General features: G+C 44.5%; 1 protein-coding gene, 1 long non-coding RNA gene and 1 pseudogene across 3 annotated transcripts; 1 reads left to right on the forward strand and 2 right to left on the reverse strand.

Moving 5' to 3' along the window:
* Positions 1–4,136: 4,136 nt before the first annotated feature.
* On the reverse strand, positions 4,137–12,473 carry LOC121562091 (annotated as a pseudogene).
* On the forward strand, positions 7,664–9,509 carry LOC123489120. The gene is made up of 3 exons (XR_006660442.1): positions 7,664–7,713; positions 8,838–9,090; positions 9,200–9,509. It is a non-coding gene; the product is annotated as an uncharacterized LOC123489120 (long non-coding RNA).
* Positions 12,474–12,822: 349 nt separating the features above from the next.
* Positions 12,823–16,112, reverse strand: LOC121560970. Of its 2 annotated transcripts, none has more exons than XM_045219806.1 (4): positions 14,391–16,112; positions 13,900–14,108; positions 13,470–13,557; positions 12,823–13,077 (listed from the first exon to the last, which is right to left on the reverse strand). In XM_045219806.1, exons 1-4 carry the CDS (start codon positions 15,709–15,711, stop codon positions 12,893–12,895), a joined length of 1,803 nt encoding a protein of 600 aa, XP_045075741.1. In that variant the 5' UTR covers positions 15,712–16,112; the 3' UTR covers positions 12,823–12,892. The 2 variants fall into 2 exon arrangements, with proteins under 2 accessions (XP_045075741.1, XP_045075740.1); XM_045219805.1 differs by having other exon boundaries at positions 13,900–14,153.
* Between the last annotated feature and the right edge of the window lie 284 nt (positions 16,113–16,396).

Raw genomic sequence — 16,396 nt, forward strand, 5'->3', positions numbered from 1 at the left:
CCCACTTATTCTGGACATGCCCTAAATTACATGCTTACTGGGCTCTCATTTTTGATTACTTATCTAAGGCCTTTGATAGAGTTCTAGCCCCAGACCCATTGATCGCTCTGTTTGGTACAGTTGATGGGAATAACCAGGAGGGGGAAAGCTGTCTCTCTTTGTACTCTATTAGCCAAAAGGCTCATATTGCAATTTTGGAAATTGGAGACTGTACCTACCTTTGAAATGTGGTTACGGGATTTAGGGAATGTAATCCATATGGAAAAGATTCAATACAACACCTCCAATAGAAGTCCATTGTTTTACAAAATATGGCAGCCGATACTGGATAAATGGTCTAGTCCCGCTTCATAACTGGGCTGACGATCTGCTGCTACTCTGTGCTGTACTCCACTCAATATTTATTTTGGCTGAACTACACTGCTTGTAATGACTATATGCTGTCTTCTTATACATGTACCACCTAATAGGATTTTGTTTTATTTTGTGTATGTGTGAGTTAACTTTGTTTTGTCCTCTAAACTGGCCATCCCATCCAACAGTACAATGAATGTCATTGTTTGTATTGCTGTCTTTTTTACTTTATTTTTATTGGAAAATAATAAACATATTATAAAAAAAAAAAGAAAACACTGAACACCGCCTTAACATCTGTGACAACAAGGTTGTTACGCTTCCAGACTTTGGTCACATCCCGTGCCCTCCCCATGAGCCTAGACATCACCTCCCCAACATTCCCAGACCCAGTGTAACCCCTCTTCTCTAGGTAGACTTCCATTACCTCCTCCCACTCCAGGACAGAGTACTTATCTGAGCCATCACCCCTAAAAAGAGGTGGAGCACTAACATCTGACTTCACAACCAGATTCAGCTTGGACGCATCAATAAAGGTTGACCCACACTGCTCAGGCAGGGGAAACTGCTGGGGTTGGTGAGGGGGACGGGCAGGAGAAAGACTTGAAACCCCAGGCTGCAGTAAACTCGCTCAGATAGATTCTCCTATCTCTGAACCAATCTGCTTAATAAGGTCACTAAGCTGACTCGGAGGCGTCCCATTATCACCGAGTACTGTGGATGATGGTACATCACCCTGGTCATACCCTGGTCAGGTGGAACAAACAGCCTACCCCTCCCAGTGCTTGCAAACTCAGGACTAGCAAACGCTCTACTCCCAGGAGCTGACTGTACAATTGGTGTAAATGGAAGGACACCCCTCCCTCTACCCACACTAAAATCCCCAGCATAACACGTCTTATGGATTTGAGAATCTTCCATGGCTCAACAGAGCACTAAAATACAATGTAATTTAGTGCATTCAAATACCCCCAAAAAAAATGCAATAAACAAATTCATCCAAAACATACAAATAAGCACGAATACCTGTATCTAATGAATATGCTACATTCACTTTCACTGTTTACAGTATATATTCACTTACAGTAAGCCATCAACAAATTCACATGCGCAGGTCGTGCACCTCATCCACATGCACAGCTCCGGCGGTCGGCTTGAGCTGACCAGTCGGCAGAGTCACGTAATTAGGACACTGCCACAACTGGAATTCTGATGGTTGGATAATTTTTATTCGACCTGCACACGAAGAGACAACACACAATATGTTAGCTCTTGGTGCAGCCACAGCTCTCGGGCACCTTGCTAGTTGAAGGTCAGGCAAAGAGAACAGGTGCTGCATGCACACATTCAGTGCCTAACAACACACTATACAATACAAGTAAAATGATATACAACATAATTCTGACAAAATAAATGACATACCTGTACAAGAAGAGACAACACACAATAGCTTAGCCCTTGGTGCAGCCACAGCTCTCGGAGCACCTGCGTGAGCACATAGAAACTCACTGTCTAATCAGAGACTTCAACACATTAGTTCCCACAATGAGTTCATCAACCTGCCCATCAACAATAAGCACTGGGACTACATAACAGAAGCCATAAAGTTGAATTTTTAAGTCACACATGCCCACTGGGCTAGTTTGTTCCCACCACAACCCACCAGGATGATGTCTCGAAGGAGCTAGAAAGTTCCCCTCTACCACTCCTGCCTCCCTCAACCGAGGTACAATATCTGCGCGCAGAGTAGTAGCCATGGACCCACTATCTAACATCCCCTTCAGCTCAACTTTATCCTGTACTAGCACAGTGGTGTAAAACAAACTGTCATTCTGAGTAATTCTCATTGTGTTCTGAAAAATGACTGTGTTGTTCTTGGGTACTGACTCACAAAAGTAAGAATAAACAGATTGGATATCATCATCAGTGGAGGAAAAATAAGAATGCCCCACATTGCCCTCCCTCAGAACGGAGGCTTTCTAGTTTTCCTGAGACCTGCCAGTCTGTCCACATCCAGGGTTCTGTCGCTGCCCAGCCTCACTACAGTCAAAGCTCATGTGGCCCGGAGAAAAGCACTTGACGCACAGCTGGTGCATCTGACAGTGATCTTTGGTCCAGTGATTAGTGCTTCCACAGTCAGCGCACTCATGCTGACGTTTGTGGAACTGTTTACGGGGCCCTCTACATTTAACATGTTTAAGTCATTTAGCAGACGCTCTTATCCAGAGCGACTTACAGTTAGTGCATACGTTACTTTTTGTTGACAATAGTATTGTTGCCCCCAGGGTGGGTCCCGGCCGCCGTGTTGTCCATCTCCTTAGCCACAGTAACTTGACATTGACCTTGACATAAATAACGTATGTGGAACGTTACTACAACATACCAGCAACGACACGACAGGAAGAGCGCCGTGCGTGACACATGTAACAGCAGCTGGAGGAGTGGCCAAACCTCAAGCTAAACACAACAGAAATAACCAGGCACCACCACATAATGCTAAGGCTGACACACACACGTTCCCTTTTATAAACCGGGTGACTCGAGCCCTGAATGCTGATTGGCTGAAAGCTGTGGTATATCTGACCGTAGACATGGGTCACGTTGAGGGAGGAGGTCAGAGACCTGGCCGTGTGGTGCCAGGATAACAACCTCTCCCTCAACGTGACCAAGACAAAGGAGATGATTGTGGACTACAGGAAAAAAAGAGGACTGAGCACGCCCCCATTCTCATCGACGGGGCTGTAGTGGAACAGGTTGAGAGCTTCAAGTTCCTTGGTGTCCACATCACCAACGAACTATCATGGTCCAAACACACCAAGACAGTCGTGAAGAGGGCACGACAAAGCCTATTCCCCCTCAGGAGATTGAAAAGATTTGGCATGGGTCCTCAGATCCTCAAAAAATTATACAGCTGCACCATCGAGAGCATCCTGACTGGTTGCATCACCGCCTGGTATGGCAACTGCTTGGCCTCCGACCGCAAGGCACTACAGAGGGTAGTGCGTACGGCCCAGTACATCACTGGGGCCAAGTTTCCTGCCATCCAGGACCTCTATACCAGGCGGTGTCAGAGGAAGGCCCTCAAAATTGTCAAAGACTCCAGCCACCCTAGTCATAGACTGTTCTCTCTGCTACCGCACGGCAAGCGGTACCGGAGTGCCAAGTCTAGGTCCAAAAGACTTCTCAACAGCTTCTACCCCCAAGCCTTAAGACTCCTGAACAGCTAATCATGGCTACCCGGACTATTTGCACTGCCCCCCCACCCCATCCTTTTACGCTGCTGCTACTCTGTTAATTATTTATGCATAGTCACTTTAACTCTACCCACATGTACATATTACTTCAACTACCTCAACTAGTCGGTGCCCCCGCACATTGACTCTGCACCGGTACCCCCTGTATATATAGCCTTCCTACTGTTATTTTATTTTACTTCTGCTCTTTTTTCTCAACACTTTTTTTGTTGTTGTTTTATTTTTACTTTTTGTTAAAAATAAATGCACTGTTGGTTAAGGGCTGTAAGTAAGCATTTCACTGTAATGTCTGCACCTGTTGTATTTCGGCGCATGTGGCCAATAAAATTTGATTTGATTTGATTTGAAATGTATTTTGACTGTTCGAATTACGTTGGTAACCAGTTTATAATAGCAATAAGGCACCTCTGGGGTTTGTGGTATAGGGCCAATATACCACGGCTAAGGGCTGTATCGAGGCACTCCGCGTTGCATCGTGCTTAAGAACAGCCCTAGACGTGGTATATTGGCCATATACCACACCCCTCGGGCCTTATTGCTTAAATATAGATGTACTGTACAGCACTAAGACAGCCATGACATTATTTGGAGAGACCACAAAGACTTATAGAGAAGCTATATAATTGATAGACTAAATCCAATAGACTGAGTCAAATACCTTTATACCTGGTTACAATGAACTGTAGTTCACTATGAAATGACCTGTGACTAGGGTTGCAAAATTACAGTTACTTTCCCAAAATTCCCAGAAATCCCTGTTGGAAGATTCCAGAAATCAGAACGGAATAAGCAGAAAATCTGGAATCCGAAAAAAAAAGAAACCCTACTGGTGACCTTTGACCTAGCTGGATGACCTTTACTTGGGTGTCAAACCTGGGGGGAAGGCCAAAGTGCAGGATCCAGTTGAGTCTGGCACCAAGTAGGACCACAACATCAGACTGGAGCAGAGCTCTGCAGTCCCCACCAAGACCATAGAACCAGTAGGATAGGAAGAGGAGGAGGAGGAGGAGGAAGAGAGGAGGAGGAGGATAGGAAGAGAGGAGGGAGGAGGATAGGAAGAGAGGAGGAGGAGAGCAGGGACAAAACAAAATGTAATGAAAAGAGGCTAGTTATAGGAGTAGTGTAGTTGTTTGATTGACACCAGTTTACATTGACATGACCTGGCCAGGAGAGACTAGTTATAGATAGGGATTTCAGGAGTTTCCTGGTCCGTTCAAATGGTCAGGGAAATTCTTGGTCCTACTTATACAGTCAATGGTCTGTACATGAATATGATGCCAGCTGAGAGAAGGAGAGGCTGACCTGGAGCGGGCAGCAGCAACACAGTTGGGGTGATCGCCAGGCAGCACCCCTTTACCCATGGGGGTGGGCAGGAAGGGCAGGTCACACCCCTCCACCAGCTCCTTCAGAGCCCCTCTGCTCTTCAATGGGCTGCACCTGCAGAGGGACACAGACAGAGGGCACTGCCACACGGATTTCAACAGACTGGCCTTCACAACTGGGATGCATTCAGCTGAGCAAAACGTTGTGCAACGTTCAGATAGAAATACAGCATGTAGAACGAACGTGCCTCTCGGACAGGTAGAATGAGAAATCATGTCAACAACATTTGTCGACTGAACGTGGCCCAGTTTTCAACTGAACCGTGGTACAGTGCTATATGTGTTACAGTGCGTCTCAGCTGGCTATTGATCTCTCTTGGACAGACGCACGTAACATAACTGGAAGTAGCGTCTGTCAACAGACTGGGATGTGACAACTTTGTTCCGGTACGCTGATTTTTCACCACTAATCATTTGGACAAATCCCGATTTCGCAGGTGCTCGCATCTTTTCAATTTCAGAACGGGAGGGGACATTTGGCCCATAAACTTGCCTGAAACTTGCAGAGAGTTTCCGTTTAGGGGGGTGGAGAGTTCGCAAGTGGCGTTAGTATCTTTCTCTTAACATCTCCCCAGACCTTATCCAAGTATCTGACGCAATTATGCAAGATTTTAGTTCTGTTTCCCCCAGATTATCTGGCTATTAAAAAAGCAATGCCTACCTTTGCCAATGATGAGTAAAGGCCGTTTGGCTCCTTTCAGGACCGCCAGTGCTTCTGTGATCGCCATATGGTCAGCCATACTCACAGGAGGAGGTGGACTACAGGGCACCTCTCTGACAAAGGAAATAATAAATAATAGGTCAAACATTAAACATGTTACCTAGCAACTTTATTGCATATGTAAATAAACCATGAAGGTCTATCGAGGCTTATTGCTATTCTCTGATGAGAATATTTTGATATAGTGCTATATTTTCTAAGTAATTTAATTTCTGGTTCACTTCAGACGTTAAAAGGTATAACAAGATAAAATAAAAATGACTACGGTGATGTGAATTCAGAGGTATACATATTCAACAGTAACACATTAGTATACATTTTAAATGGATGAAAGACAGTGATGGCCACTAACCTGGCTCTGCTCCTGTCCAATTTAGCATTGACCATGTCCCCAGATATGTCTACGTATACAGCACCTGGACGTCCATACATGCTAGTGCGTGCTGCCTTAGACAGACCAAACACCCTTCCATTCAGATCAATTAAGGCTGTGCTGTGCTCTTATGAAGCAGTTAAGGTACCTTGCTAAGCTGGAAAGTTAGAGGTCAGAAAACAGACAATTGCAGGTGATACCAAATGATATGAAGAGGACTACACAGAGGGAGTCAGAGTAGACTGTATACCTTCTCTACCACTGAGGAGATCATATCCAGACTGCTAGACCTAGCAGAGAACTTACTGTACAATCTGCATGCCTCCACCTGACAGAGAAAGAGGACCACAAATAACAAATTATTTCCTCTTTCAGCAATTAAACTGCTAGGGCCAGTTTCCCAGACAGAGATTCTCTATTGAGTTTGCTTTTTAGGCCATGACTAGGCTTAATCTGTGTCCCGGGATACCATCCCCTAATGTTCAATAGTCAGAAATGTCATGGTTGAATCGGTACCTGTGGAAACTCTTGAAACGCCCCAGTGGTCTCTTGGTTTTGATCAGAGGAGCCTCCAATAACAATCACAGGCCTACAGAGAGAGAGGTATCACACAATGACATCAACTGACAAGCTGAGATAGTTTGGAGTCCTCAGATCATTTTTTTGCAGTGTGCGGATAGCATCCCTTCTTTTGAAAGGCCACTGAACATGAGTAGTAGGGTCTTCTGTTTGTGGAGTTCTAGCATACCAGCAGTTCATGTTAGCGTTGGCCATTCCACCAAGTGAATGGATGAGTCCCGGTCCAGACACAACCAGACATGCACCTGGACTGGAGAGGAACAGACAGACAGAGGGAAAGACAGGAAGACAGGCAGACAGACACACAAAGGGTCAGACAGACAGGCAGACATAATTAGCAATGCAAAAAAGCTATGAAACTGACCCTCACACACTACACGCTCCTGTAGTCTATGTAAGGGTAGTTAATATCACATGATTTGGGGAGAGCTGGTTTAGTAATAAAAAGGTGGCTTAGGGCTTGTTCATTGCGCATTCCCACATACTTGATTCCTGAGGCTTGAGCTGCCATAGCTACTTCAATGACTGGAACACCAACTATTCCAAACATATATTCTACATTCTGTAGAGAGATACATGTAGATACAGTATATTTACATTTAAAAAAACATTTTTAGTCATTTAGCAGACGCTCTTATCCAGAGCGACTTACAGTTAGTGAGTGCATACATTTTCATACTGAATTGTATATGAATTGTTACAATGTAGTTTAGATTTTCTTTGCATTGACACACACATTGGCATGCATCAACAAGGGTGTTAACACAGAGCTGCCAACTCTCACGCTTTCGCCGTGTGACACACGTTTTGCCTGTTTTCACACGCACTCACGCCACACATCCAATTTCTCACGCAAAAAAATCGGCCGAGACTCGTTCGTTCCTTTTTCAAACTCCCCGACGGTAGATGGCGCTGATGAGCGCCACTGAACCATATGTGCTGCACCCCGAAGTTAGCGACAGAAGAAGAGATACCACTGCCGCGAAAGTCAACATGAGATGAAACGGTCACTACCTCAAGAAGTCTGATAAGAAGCTGAGCTGAGACTAGGTATGTAACAATGAAATGTCGTCCAATTGAATACTCACTCTCTTAAACTTTAAATCTTGAAATAAATTATTTGTTTGTGCGTGTGAACATGATTTAGTGTGGTGAATGTAAACTCAGCTGATTTCGAACAGGTAAGATGTATTCCAAAGAATTGAACATAAATACAGGAAATGTGTGCAATAGAAGTAGGTATGTTTTTGTAACTGAGAGTAGAGTTATTAAACCAACATGACCATTTTAATTGTTTAAGGTTTCAAAGATGTCCCGTAAGAGACCTTTGCCAGGACAAAAGCGAAACCTTTTATTTTATTTAAAGAACCAGCCAAGTGAGAAAAGACAGACAAACACACTGACAGAACAGCCAGAACGATTGATAGAAACGACAGGACAACAGACAGAGGAGCAACACAAAGGACAGAGAGAGCAGGAGACAGGACAGACTGACAAACAAGCAGAGGAGCAACAGACAGGACAGATTGACGCCCATGCAGAGGAGCAACAGACAGGACAAATAGAACAACCAACAGGGCAGATGGAAGGAGACACAGAGGGACAGACAGAAGAGACCCCCCAATCCAACAGCAGGGCCAGAAGAGTCGTGCTCTGGCTGGAGCAGCAACATATAGATCCATTTTCCAAAATGAGTGGACCTCTTCATGGCCATGTATTACCAGAGGGAGCCTCAACACGCACTACTGGTGTGCAGTCTGCCGTATTGAAAACTCATGTTGCCACCAGGGTGTGACAGATGTAGTGCGCCATATAAAAAGCAAAGGCCACCAAGATAAGCAACGAGCTCTCCAGTCCACAGCCACAATATCCCAATATGCAATGGCCGTTCCATCTGTAGGGGGTATGTCTGCACAAGAGGTTAAGGTATGATATGTGTAATGATTCTGTCAAGGTTCAGTCAAGAGTTTTGTGTTCTAGTTGATCACGGTAAAGTCATGGTTGATAGTTTTGACTAATTTGTGGTTTGTATTTCAGTGTAGTACAGTCCAGTTTTCTTAATTTGAGATCTTAGTTGCTGAATGTGTTTTTTACCTGTGCCCTATTATCGCAGGCGTCTATTTTAAATAAACTATGGTCTTTTGGGAGGATTAATAATTTTTAATTTCTTACAGACAAGAAGGGCTGAGGTCAAAATGACAGCTGGGTTGGTAGTTCACAACGTCCCCCTAGCCTTTGCGGACCACCTGGGGCCTCTCCTAAAATAATGTTTCGGAGATTCGAAGACAGCGCAGGAGTACAGGTGTGCCAGGACTAAGTCATCCTGCATTACCAATGAAGCACTCGCACCATATTTCACACAGGAGCTTGTGAAGGAGATGAAAAAAGCCCCGTATACCCTTGTTACGGATGGGTCGAATGACACTGGTATTTCACAAACTATTTGAGATTTTTCTCCTCTGCAAAACATGTGCTTTGTGTATTTTTAAACATCTAATAACATGAACATCTGTATGATTCTAACTTGTCATTATAGGAGTGGAAAAGATGAACCCGCTTACTGTCCGGGTCTTCATGGGCAGCAAAGTTGTCCACCAGTTCTTAAATATGTGCACAACAAGTGGGACGAGCTGTGGGCCAGCAAGTGAGATCTTCACCAAAATTAACTCCACCATAGAGGAGCATGGCATCCCTTGGGAGAACTGCATTGGTCTCTCAGTTTACAATGCAGCTGTGAACATTGGACCACGTAATTCCATTGCCTCTAGGGTGCTCCAGAAGCATCCCAACACCTATATTCATGGTTGTCCTTGTCATGTGGCACATAACACCGCCAAAGCTGCAGGAGTGGGATAAAGATTTTTAAAGTGAGTTAAGGCCTGATTTATCTTTACATGTAACTTTTTATTTGTATCCTAATTACGTGCATTGACTGAATGTGTTATGATTGATTTATGCATTGCAGGTGTCCGGTTTTGATTTGGAGGATATGGTAGTGGACATCGGTTACTGGTTCAAGGGTAGCACAAATCGGAAAGGATACCTGTCAGGTATGCATGTTTGATACTATTAAGTGTAATACTGAAATGCTGAGCTGTAGAAAATATATGATATGGATTTAATGTCTAAAACAGAGTTTTGTGAGCTCCATGAAGCGGAGTACATGGAGGTCCTCCTGCGTATCTCGGTCCGTTGGCTAAGCCTTGAATGTTGTGTGACCAGGATCCTGAGGCTGTATGAACCTCTGGCCAGCTACTACAAATCTGCTAGTATGGTCATCAATTTTCAATTTCATTATGCAGCAACTACATGGATTGTTAGTCACATACTTGTATTAATGACAACCTCTTGTTTTGTGTTATTTATTGATTGATTCAAGATGAAAATCAGGCCAGGTTCAAGAGACTTGTGCAGACATTCACTGACCCCATGACAGAAGTGTACCTGCTGTTCTTCCAAGCCACCGTACCAACTTTCACTTCTTTCAACTTGCTGCTTCAGAGAGAGCAGTCATCAATATTTTTGTTACATGATGAGGTGGGATTGGATTTTGCTGTTTTTTTCCATTCTGTGTTTCTTGCTGATATCTGCAGGGGTCCTCTAAAACAGGTTTCACCTACTATTTTTGTAAATGTCTGTTATAGATGGTGAAATTCGTGACGCAAGCTATGTTCCAAGTTTATGGTTCCAGCAGCTCTGCAGTGCCATGAGGAGCCTTGTGAAATTGCCTTTGAAGAAAAGGCAAACCATTTACCAGGTTAGTATTTGACTATTATTATGATCAAACACTGTGATATGTGATATTTAGCCTTGTACCTTATACCGATATGCTGTATTGGGTTCACAACCAGGGCTAAACTTAACAGATTACTCGACGAGGGTGAAATCACACCACAGCAGGTGGATTCATTCCATGAAGCTGTGTTGTGTTTCCTGACAAGTGCTGTGGACTATGCACTTAAGAAGCTGCCACTGGAAGAGCCACTGATCAAGCACGCACAATTTGTAGATGTACGGCAGAGGGCTGAAAGTGACATCGAAGATGTCCTGTACTTTGTTGAAAGGTTATTTTTTTTCTCTAATTATTGTCTATCATCTTAGCTAAAATACCCTGTGTTTTATGATGAGGTGTGTTCACTCCTAAACTGCACATGAGATATTCTTATGTGGCTTCTCCTCAAAGATGTGTATGAACTGCTGCTGGTTGATGACTATATACCTAAAACGTAACAACTTGTAACTCTACTTTCATAAATAGGTTTCCCCATCTCCTCCCATACCATTGGCCAGAGGAGCATGACCTTCTGGGTGAGGAGTTTCTAAATTATCAGACCATGCCAATGATATCCCTGCAGGACTAAACTGAAATGGAAAGCTTCTGGGCTGAAATGGCAACCCGGAAGCAGAAGGTAATTTTTTTTCCTTTTTTGTCTTTCCTTTTGGCAGGTGTGGCTTGGCTACATCTGTTGCTTAAAATTGTTGCATGCATATATGTGTCATGCATGTTTCAAATTATGCATGTTTTTATCTGAACTTTGTTAATGGATCAACCTACAGTATACTCACAGTATTAATCAATCAAAAATCAAGGTATGTTTTTCCATTGTGTTTTGGTGCATTTTCCATAGGTGACAGGAGCCAAAGAATTCGAGAGGCTTGCTGCCGTCGCCAAGCTTGTCCTGGTGTTGCCCCATGCAAACGCAGATGCTGAGAGGGTGTTTTCAGTTGTGGGACTGAACAAAACCAAGAGAAGAAACAGCCTAGCATTGGATGGCACCCTGTCCTCAATAATGACCATAAAGATGGCCAATCTGGAGCCCTGCTTCAAATGGGAGCCCCCCTCCGATATCATCAAGGCCTCCAAGAAGGCCACAGGCCAGTATAACCATGCCGACAGATCATAGACAAGAGGCCCATTTGAGATGAGCCAGGTCTGCGCAGAATCGATCACCGGCGATCACCGCCCAATGCATGCTGGTTAGATTTGTGTCCGACTTGATCCCGACTTTCTCTGACGTCATGCACACGCGGGCAACGATAACCTCATGAGATCAAGGCGGCCGCAGTTCTGAGATGCAGGCAGTGCAATTGCTTTTCACCGACTGCAGGACCCAGGCGGACCCAGGACAAAAACTCACTATGTTAACATATGCTATTCCACATAAACATCTAAATGTTTTTCTACAACAATATTAATAGTTAGCTATACCAGTGCAATGACCTTTGGCACACTTTCACAACTCGTAGTGCTACATTCTCACTGCCAAGGACATGATCAGCGACTAATATATTCTTAGCAACACGGTTACACAGTATAACACTGTTTTATATAAATTGCACACACTTCACCTGAGCTTTTAGTGCCTCTGCAATGAGCTGAGCCCCAGTCACATCTTCCATTATTATTGTCGAGAAATCTGTTCAAAGTGCAAACGCGGTTAGCAATGCTTTCTTGGACTTGTTGTTCAGTAGCTTATAAATCGTGTTTAGATCTCTTGCAAATCATTAGTTTTTGTCTGCTTTCCAGCATGCATTACATGAGTAGCTTTTTCTTCTTCAGTGGGGTTTATAGGCAGTTGGCATCCAACGTTATGGTGCATTACTGCCCCCTATTGTACAGAAGTGTGGACATGAGCCGTGAAATAGCAGTCATGAATATTTAATAAACTAGTAGCATTTTTCTTTTTTATTGCAAGAAATACATAATAAGCCCTCATTATGTGTTTATAAATGCACTTTACTTAACACTTAACTCAATTAAGTCATTATGAGTGTATGACAGTATGAAAAAAAAAATGTATGCACTCACTAACTGTAAGTCGCTCTGGATAAGAGCTTCTACTAAATGACTAAAATGTAAAATGTAAATGACTTGAGTGTATGCATTATAGATATAGGCTTCATAGAAAGTGTTACAAATGTTCTCCTGTCATCTTATAGGAGATCCATTCATGGATTTAGTTATGGCTTGAGAATGTGACTGGTCTACGGAGTTCTCCTTTATGTCTGTCTTTATATGTGACAACAACTTTTCTGTATTATGTGTATTTCCACAATCAATAATCATAAACGGTACTTCACTATGAATACTTTTGACTATGTGGTTTGAAGTACTTTACCGTTATCTTGCACATACATGAAGACTACTATAGACAGAAATCAATGCAGTAATGTTTTATTAAATAAAGGCTCTGATTAAAATATCATATTAATAAAATCAGGCATTTGGCTAATTCTTCTTCCCAGAAGCTCCTCTGAATGGTTTGGAGATGGCTCTGGAGAGAGCGTGTAACACCCTGACTATGAGTGGGTGTTTACGGGACTGGGACTCCTGGGGAGCAGGGGCCGGTGTGGTTGTCAGGTCCTCCTTGGGAGGGGAAGTGGATGGAACCTCTGGAACCTCACACTCAGCATCTGTCATAAGAACATTTCATAATCAGAAAATGAATGTGTGTGTTTGTGTCTGTCCGTCTGCCTGCCTGCCTGTCCGTCTGCCTGCCTGTCCGTCTGTCTGTCTGCCTGCCCGTCCGTCTGCCTGTCCGTCTGTCTGCCTGTCTGTCTGTCTGCCTGTCTGTCCGTCTGCCTGTCTGTCCGTCTGCCTGCCTGTCCGTCTGCCTGTCTGTCTGTCTGTCTGTCTGTCTGTCTGTCTGCCTGTCTGTCTGCCTGTCCGTCTGTCTGCCTGCCTGCCTGCCTGCCTGTCCGTCTGCCTGTCTGTCCGTCGGTCTGCCTGTATCTGTTGTCACTGTTTTAACAAGCTTGTCATAGGGTGATACATCAATATGACATTATCGATGCTTATCACTTACCCTGTGAAATATGAGTCTCTCTGAGACGTTTGGTAGGCAGTGCATCCTGTTTAGGGTGTCTCTTCGGTTCCCCTTTTGTCTTGAACAGCTGTTGACAAAACACATCAGGACAACTGAGCCTGTGTAAAATACAGAGTGTGCATCCCAAAAGGCACCCTATTCGCTACGTAAGGCACAACTTTTGAAAAGGGCCCATAGAGCGCTGGTAAAAAGTAGTGCACTATATAGGGAATAGGGTGCCATTTGGGACATAGCCATTGACTCTCTCCCATGTGTATTAGGATTGCATTACAGCGTCCTCACTCAACCTCCTAAAGACAATGACAACAGTATTGTTCTAATGCTGAGAGACAATAGGGGTGTAGTGAATCTGTAGGGTAAATTTCAGCCCTGCCTTACAGATGTAATCTCAAAACACAGAGCACCCTACCTTAATCATGATCTTTGGAAACTTATGCATTTTCGGTAGGAAACGCCACTTCCTGTTCTTCTTAGTCTCTTCCCCTCTGGCAGAGGGAAGGCGGGCCATGCCGTCAGCCTTTACATCAGCCGGGCTAAGGCTCCTGGCAGGGAATTCCTCAGTAGCATTAAGGTCAGCTACAACACCATGAGTGATGTCACTTGTGGCATTGCTGGTGTCTGAGTGAGAAGAGCACGCTAGTGTGACCGACCTGTGTACAATAACTGGGAGAAGAGGACGCAGCCATTGAAGTCAGTCACTGCATCCCAAATGGCATTCTCTTCACTTTATAGTGCACTACTTTTGACCAGGACCCATAGGGTCTGGTCAAAAGTAGTGCACTAAATATGGAAGAAGGTGCCATTTTGGACACACCCAGTGAATTTTACATCATAAAACGCAATGTATTGAGCATGTTACAATTAAGTCCTATGCAGATGAAAAGAGGTACTTTCACTTACCATCCTCCATTGTAGACTTGGACACATAAGTCAGGCTGTCCATCACCACGTCTGTCATCAACTTGATGACCTGATCCAAAACCATTTCAGCCGATGGTGGCATAGGCCTTCCCATACACTGCCCCAGGAGTCTCCTAACAGAAGTCTGGGCAAAGTTGTAAATGAGCTCTGAGGCATCGTCCTTTGACAGCTTCCTCAGGGCTGGTTTAGGCAGCGCTGGTTGAGAGAGGCTTCTGTGGCCAACCATGGATTGAAGCTGGCGGTTTATGGTTATCTCCTGAATGAGACCATGGACCTTTGTGATCAGGTTGCCAGATGCACCTTGAAGGGCTTCAACTGACAGGAGCCTATCCAGATGTTCTTCTGCTGAAGTCATCTCTGGGTCGTCCGTCTTCAATGTGTCCATTATAGTTTTCACTATGATATTGGTGTCAGATATGTTTATTTCTTGTTGGCTCACAAGCGTTGACCGTGAACCTGTCTCGTCCATTGCGATAGAGGTATGGGATTCTGTCCTTGTGATCTCATCGGCAGCGCTCATGTCAGGCAACTGGTCAAGGCTCTCCAGTACAGAGTCTAACATGTTAGTGGCTATCAGACACTCCTCACTTGCAATCTGCCCAACAGATGAACTCTCAGAGTTGGCCACTCTACACTTGATCACATTTAGGATCAAGCTGAGCGTCTTCTTTGCAGTTTTGCTAAAGCCTTCTTGGCTGACTGCCACTGTTACGTCTTTTAGAGCCACAAGAGGTTTGCAACTTTCACTCAATCCACTGCCGTGGAGAGGAGAGGCTCTCTTCAAACTGTTGTTGCTCACAACTGACATACTCCTGGTGGGCAGAGTGACATCCTCACTGCATGTGTCAATTACATGGTGGTCTGTTGAAGAGCCACTCGAAGACAGAAGGGTTTTAGACCTTTTAGCCAAACAGACTTTTGACAAAGGCTTCTCACTTCTCACAGACGGAGGGCGGCTCCTGTCCTCAACAAGAGCAGTGTCAGCGGACTTAGAACGTCTGAGTGTCTCCACAGGGGTGGAGTCCAGCACATATTTGGCTGTGGTGACTGACACTGGTGGAAAAGAGAAAAAGATGTTCAGTCTATCCTTTACTCTGTGGTACATGGTTTGAGCAGCATCCAATAAGTTGTCAAAGACAACTCTGGGTTTGAGCTGGAACTCCAGCTTTTTCTCTCCTAGTGGGAAGGAGTCTGCGTCGTCCACAGTGTACTGGGATACACTTTCAAGGTCTTGCATGATAATATTTACTATATCTTCGGCTGTAGAAACCGCATGGTGTGAGAAGGTGGTGCTAGGCATGCTCTGTAGCAAAGAATGGCTGGCTTTGCTAGCAGCTCTGAGAATGGTCTCACTCACAATGTGTTTGGCCTTAGCTCGGAACTCAGCACTGTGAAAGCTCTGGATGGAAATGTTAGAGGTTCTGCTGGCTGCACTAAGAGATCGCGTGAGTGTGGCAATCTCGGCTGACGTCACATCACTCGAAATGGTGAGGTCCTCCAATTTCGAAATTATCGAGTCCAACTTCTGGTTGAAGTCGAAGGATGATTTGACGTGCTCTCCCCAACGGAAGCGGAGCAGTCTTCCTTTGAAGTGTCCACCCTCAGCACCGAGATCACCTGTTTGATTACCCCTTTAGTGCAGGTGTCGAGGGTGAGCTGGTAGGCTGAGGCTGAGGACTTAGAAGGGGTCTTACTGTCTGTCTTCTGTAGGAGACACTGCCAAAGTGGCCTCAGTTACAGGAGATTCCTGCACAGTGGCCTCAGTTACAAGTAGTCCAGTTGCAGAAAGCTCGATTTGCACAGGAGTATTTTTTTCCCTCAGTGCGATGGTGGGAGGTGAACAGCTTCCTTAGTTTGTCCAGGGTTTTGGTATAAATCTTCTGGGAACCTGAACTCACTTCCACCCAGAACATTTTGTGACCTGATTTCGTACGCATGGAGGCCTTATTGACCTCAGATACCTCATGCAGGTCGGAAATAATTCC

Source organism: Coregonus clupeaformis, unplaced genomic scaffold (genome assembly GCF_020615455.1).
Source record: "Coregonus clupeaformis isolate EN_2021a unplaced genomic scaffold, ASM2061545v1 scaf2763, whole genome shotgun sequence".
In the NCBI taxonomy this organism is placed as follows: domain Eukaryota; kingdom Metazoa; phylum Chordata; class Actinopteri; order Salmoniformes; family Salmonidae; genus Coregonus; species Coregonus clupeaformis.

What these genes read in the sequence shown, in the direction of transcription:
- LOC121560970 (XM_045219805.1), bottom strand. Translation starts at nt 15,711, where the DNA reads ATGCCTAGCACCACCTTCTCACACCATGCGGTTTCTACAGCCGAAGAT. An exon ending in CAAGTCTACAATGGAGGATG is followed by an intron (nt 14,154 to 14,390) that starts GTAAGTGAAAGT and finishes CTCTTCTCCCAG; the next exon opens with TTATTGTACACAGGTCGGTC. An exon ending in TTCCAAAGATCATGATTAAG is followed by an intron (nt 13,558 to 13,899) that starts GTAGGGTGCTCT and finishes TTTTGTCAACAG; the next exon opens with CTGTTCAAGACAAAAGGGGA.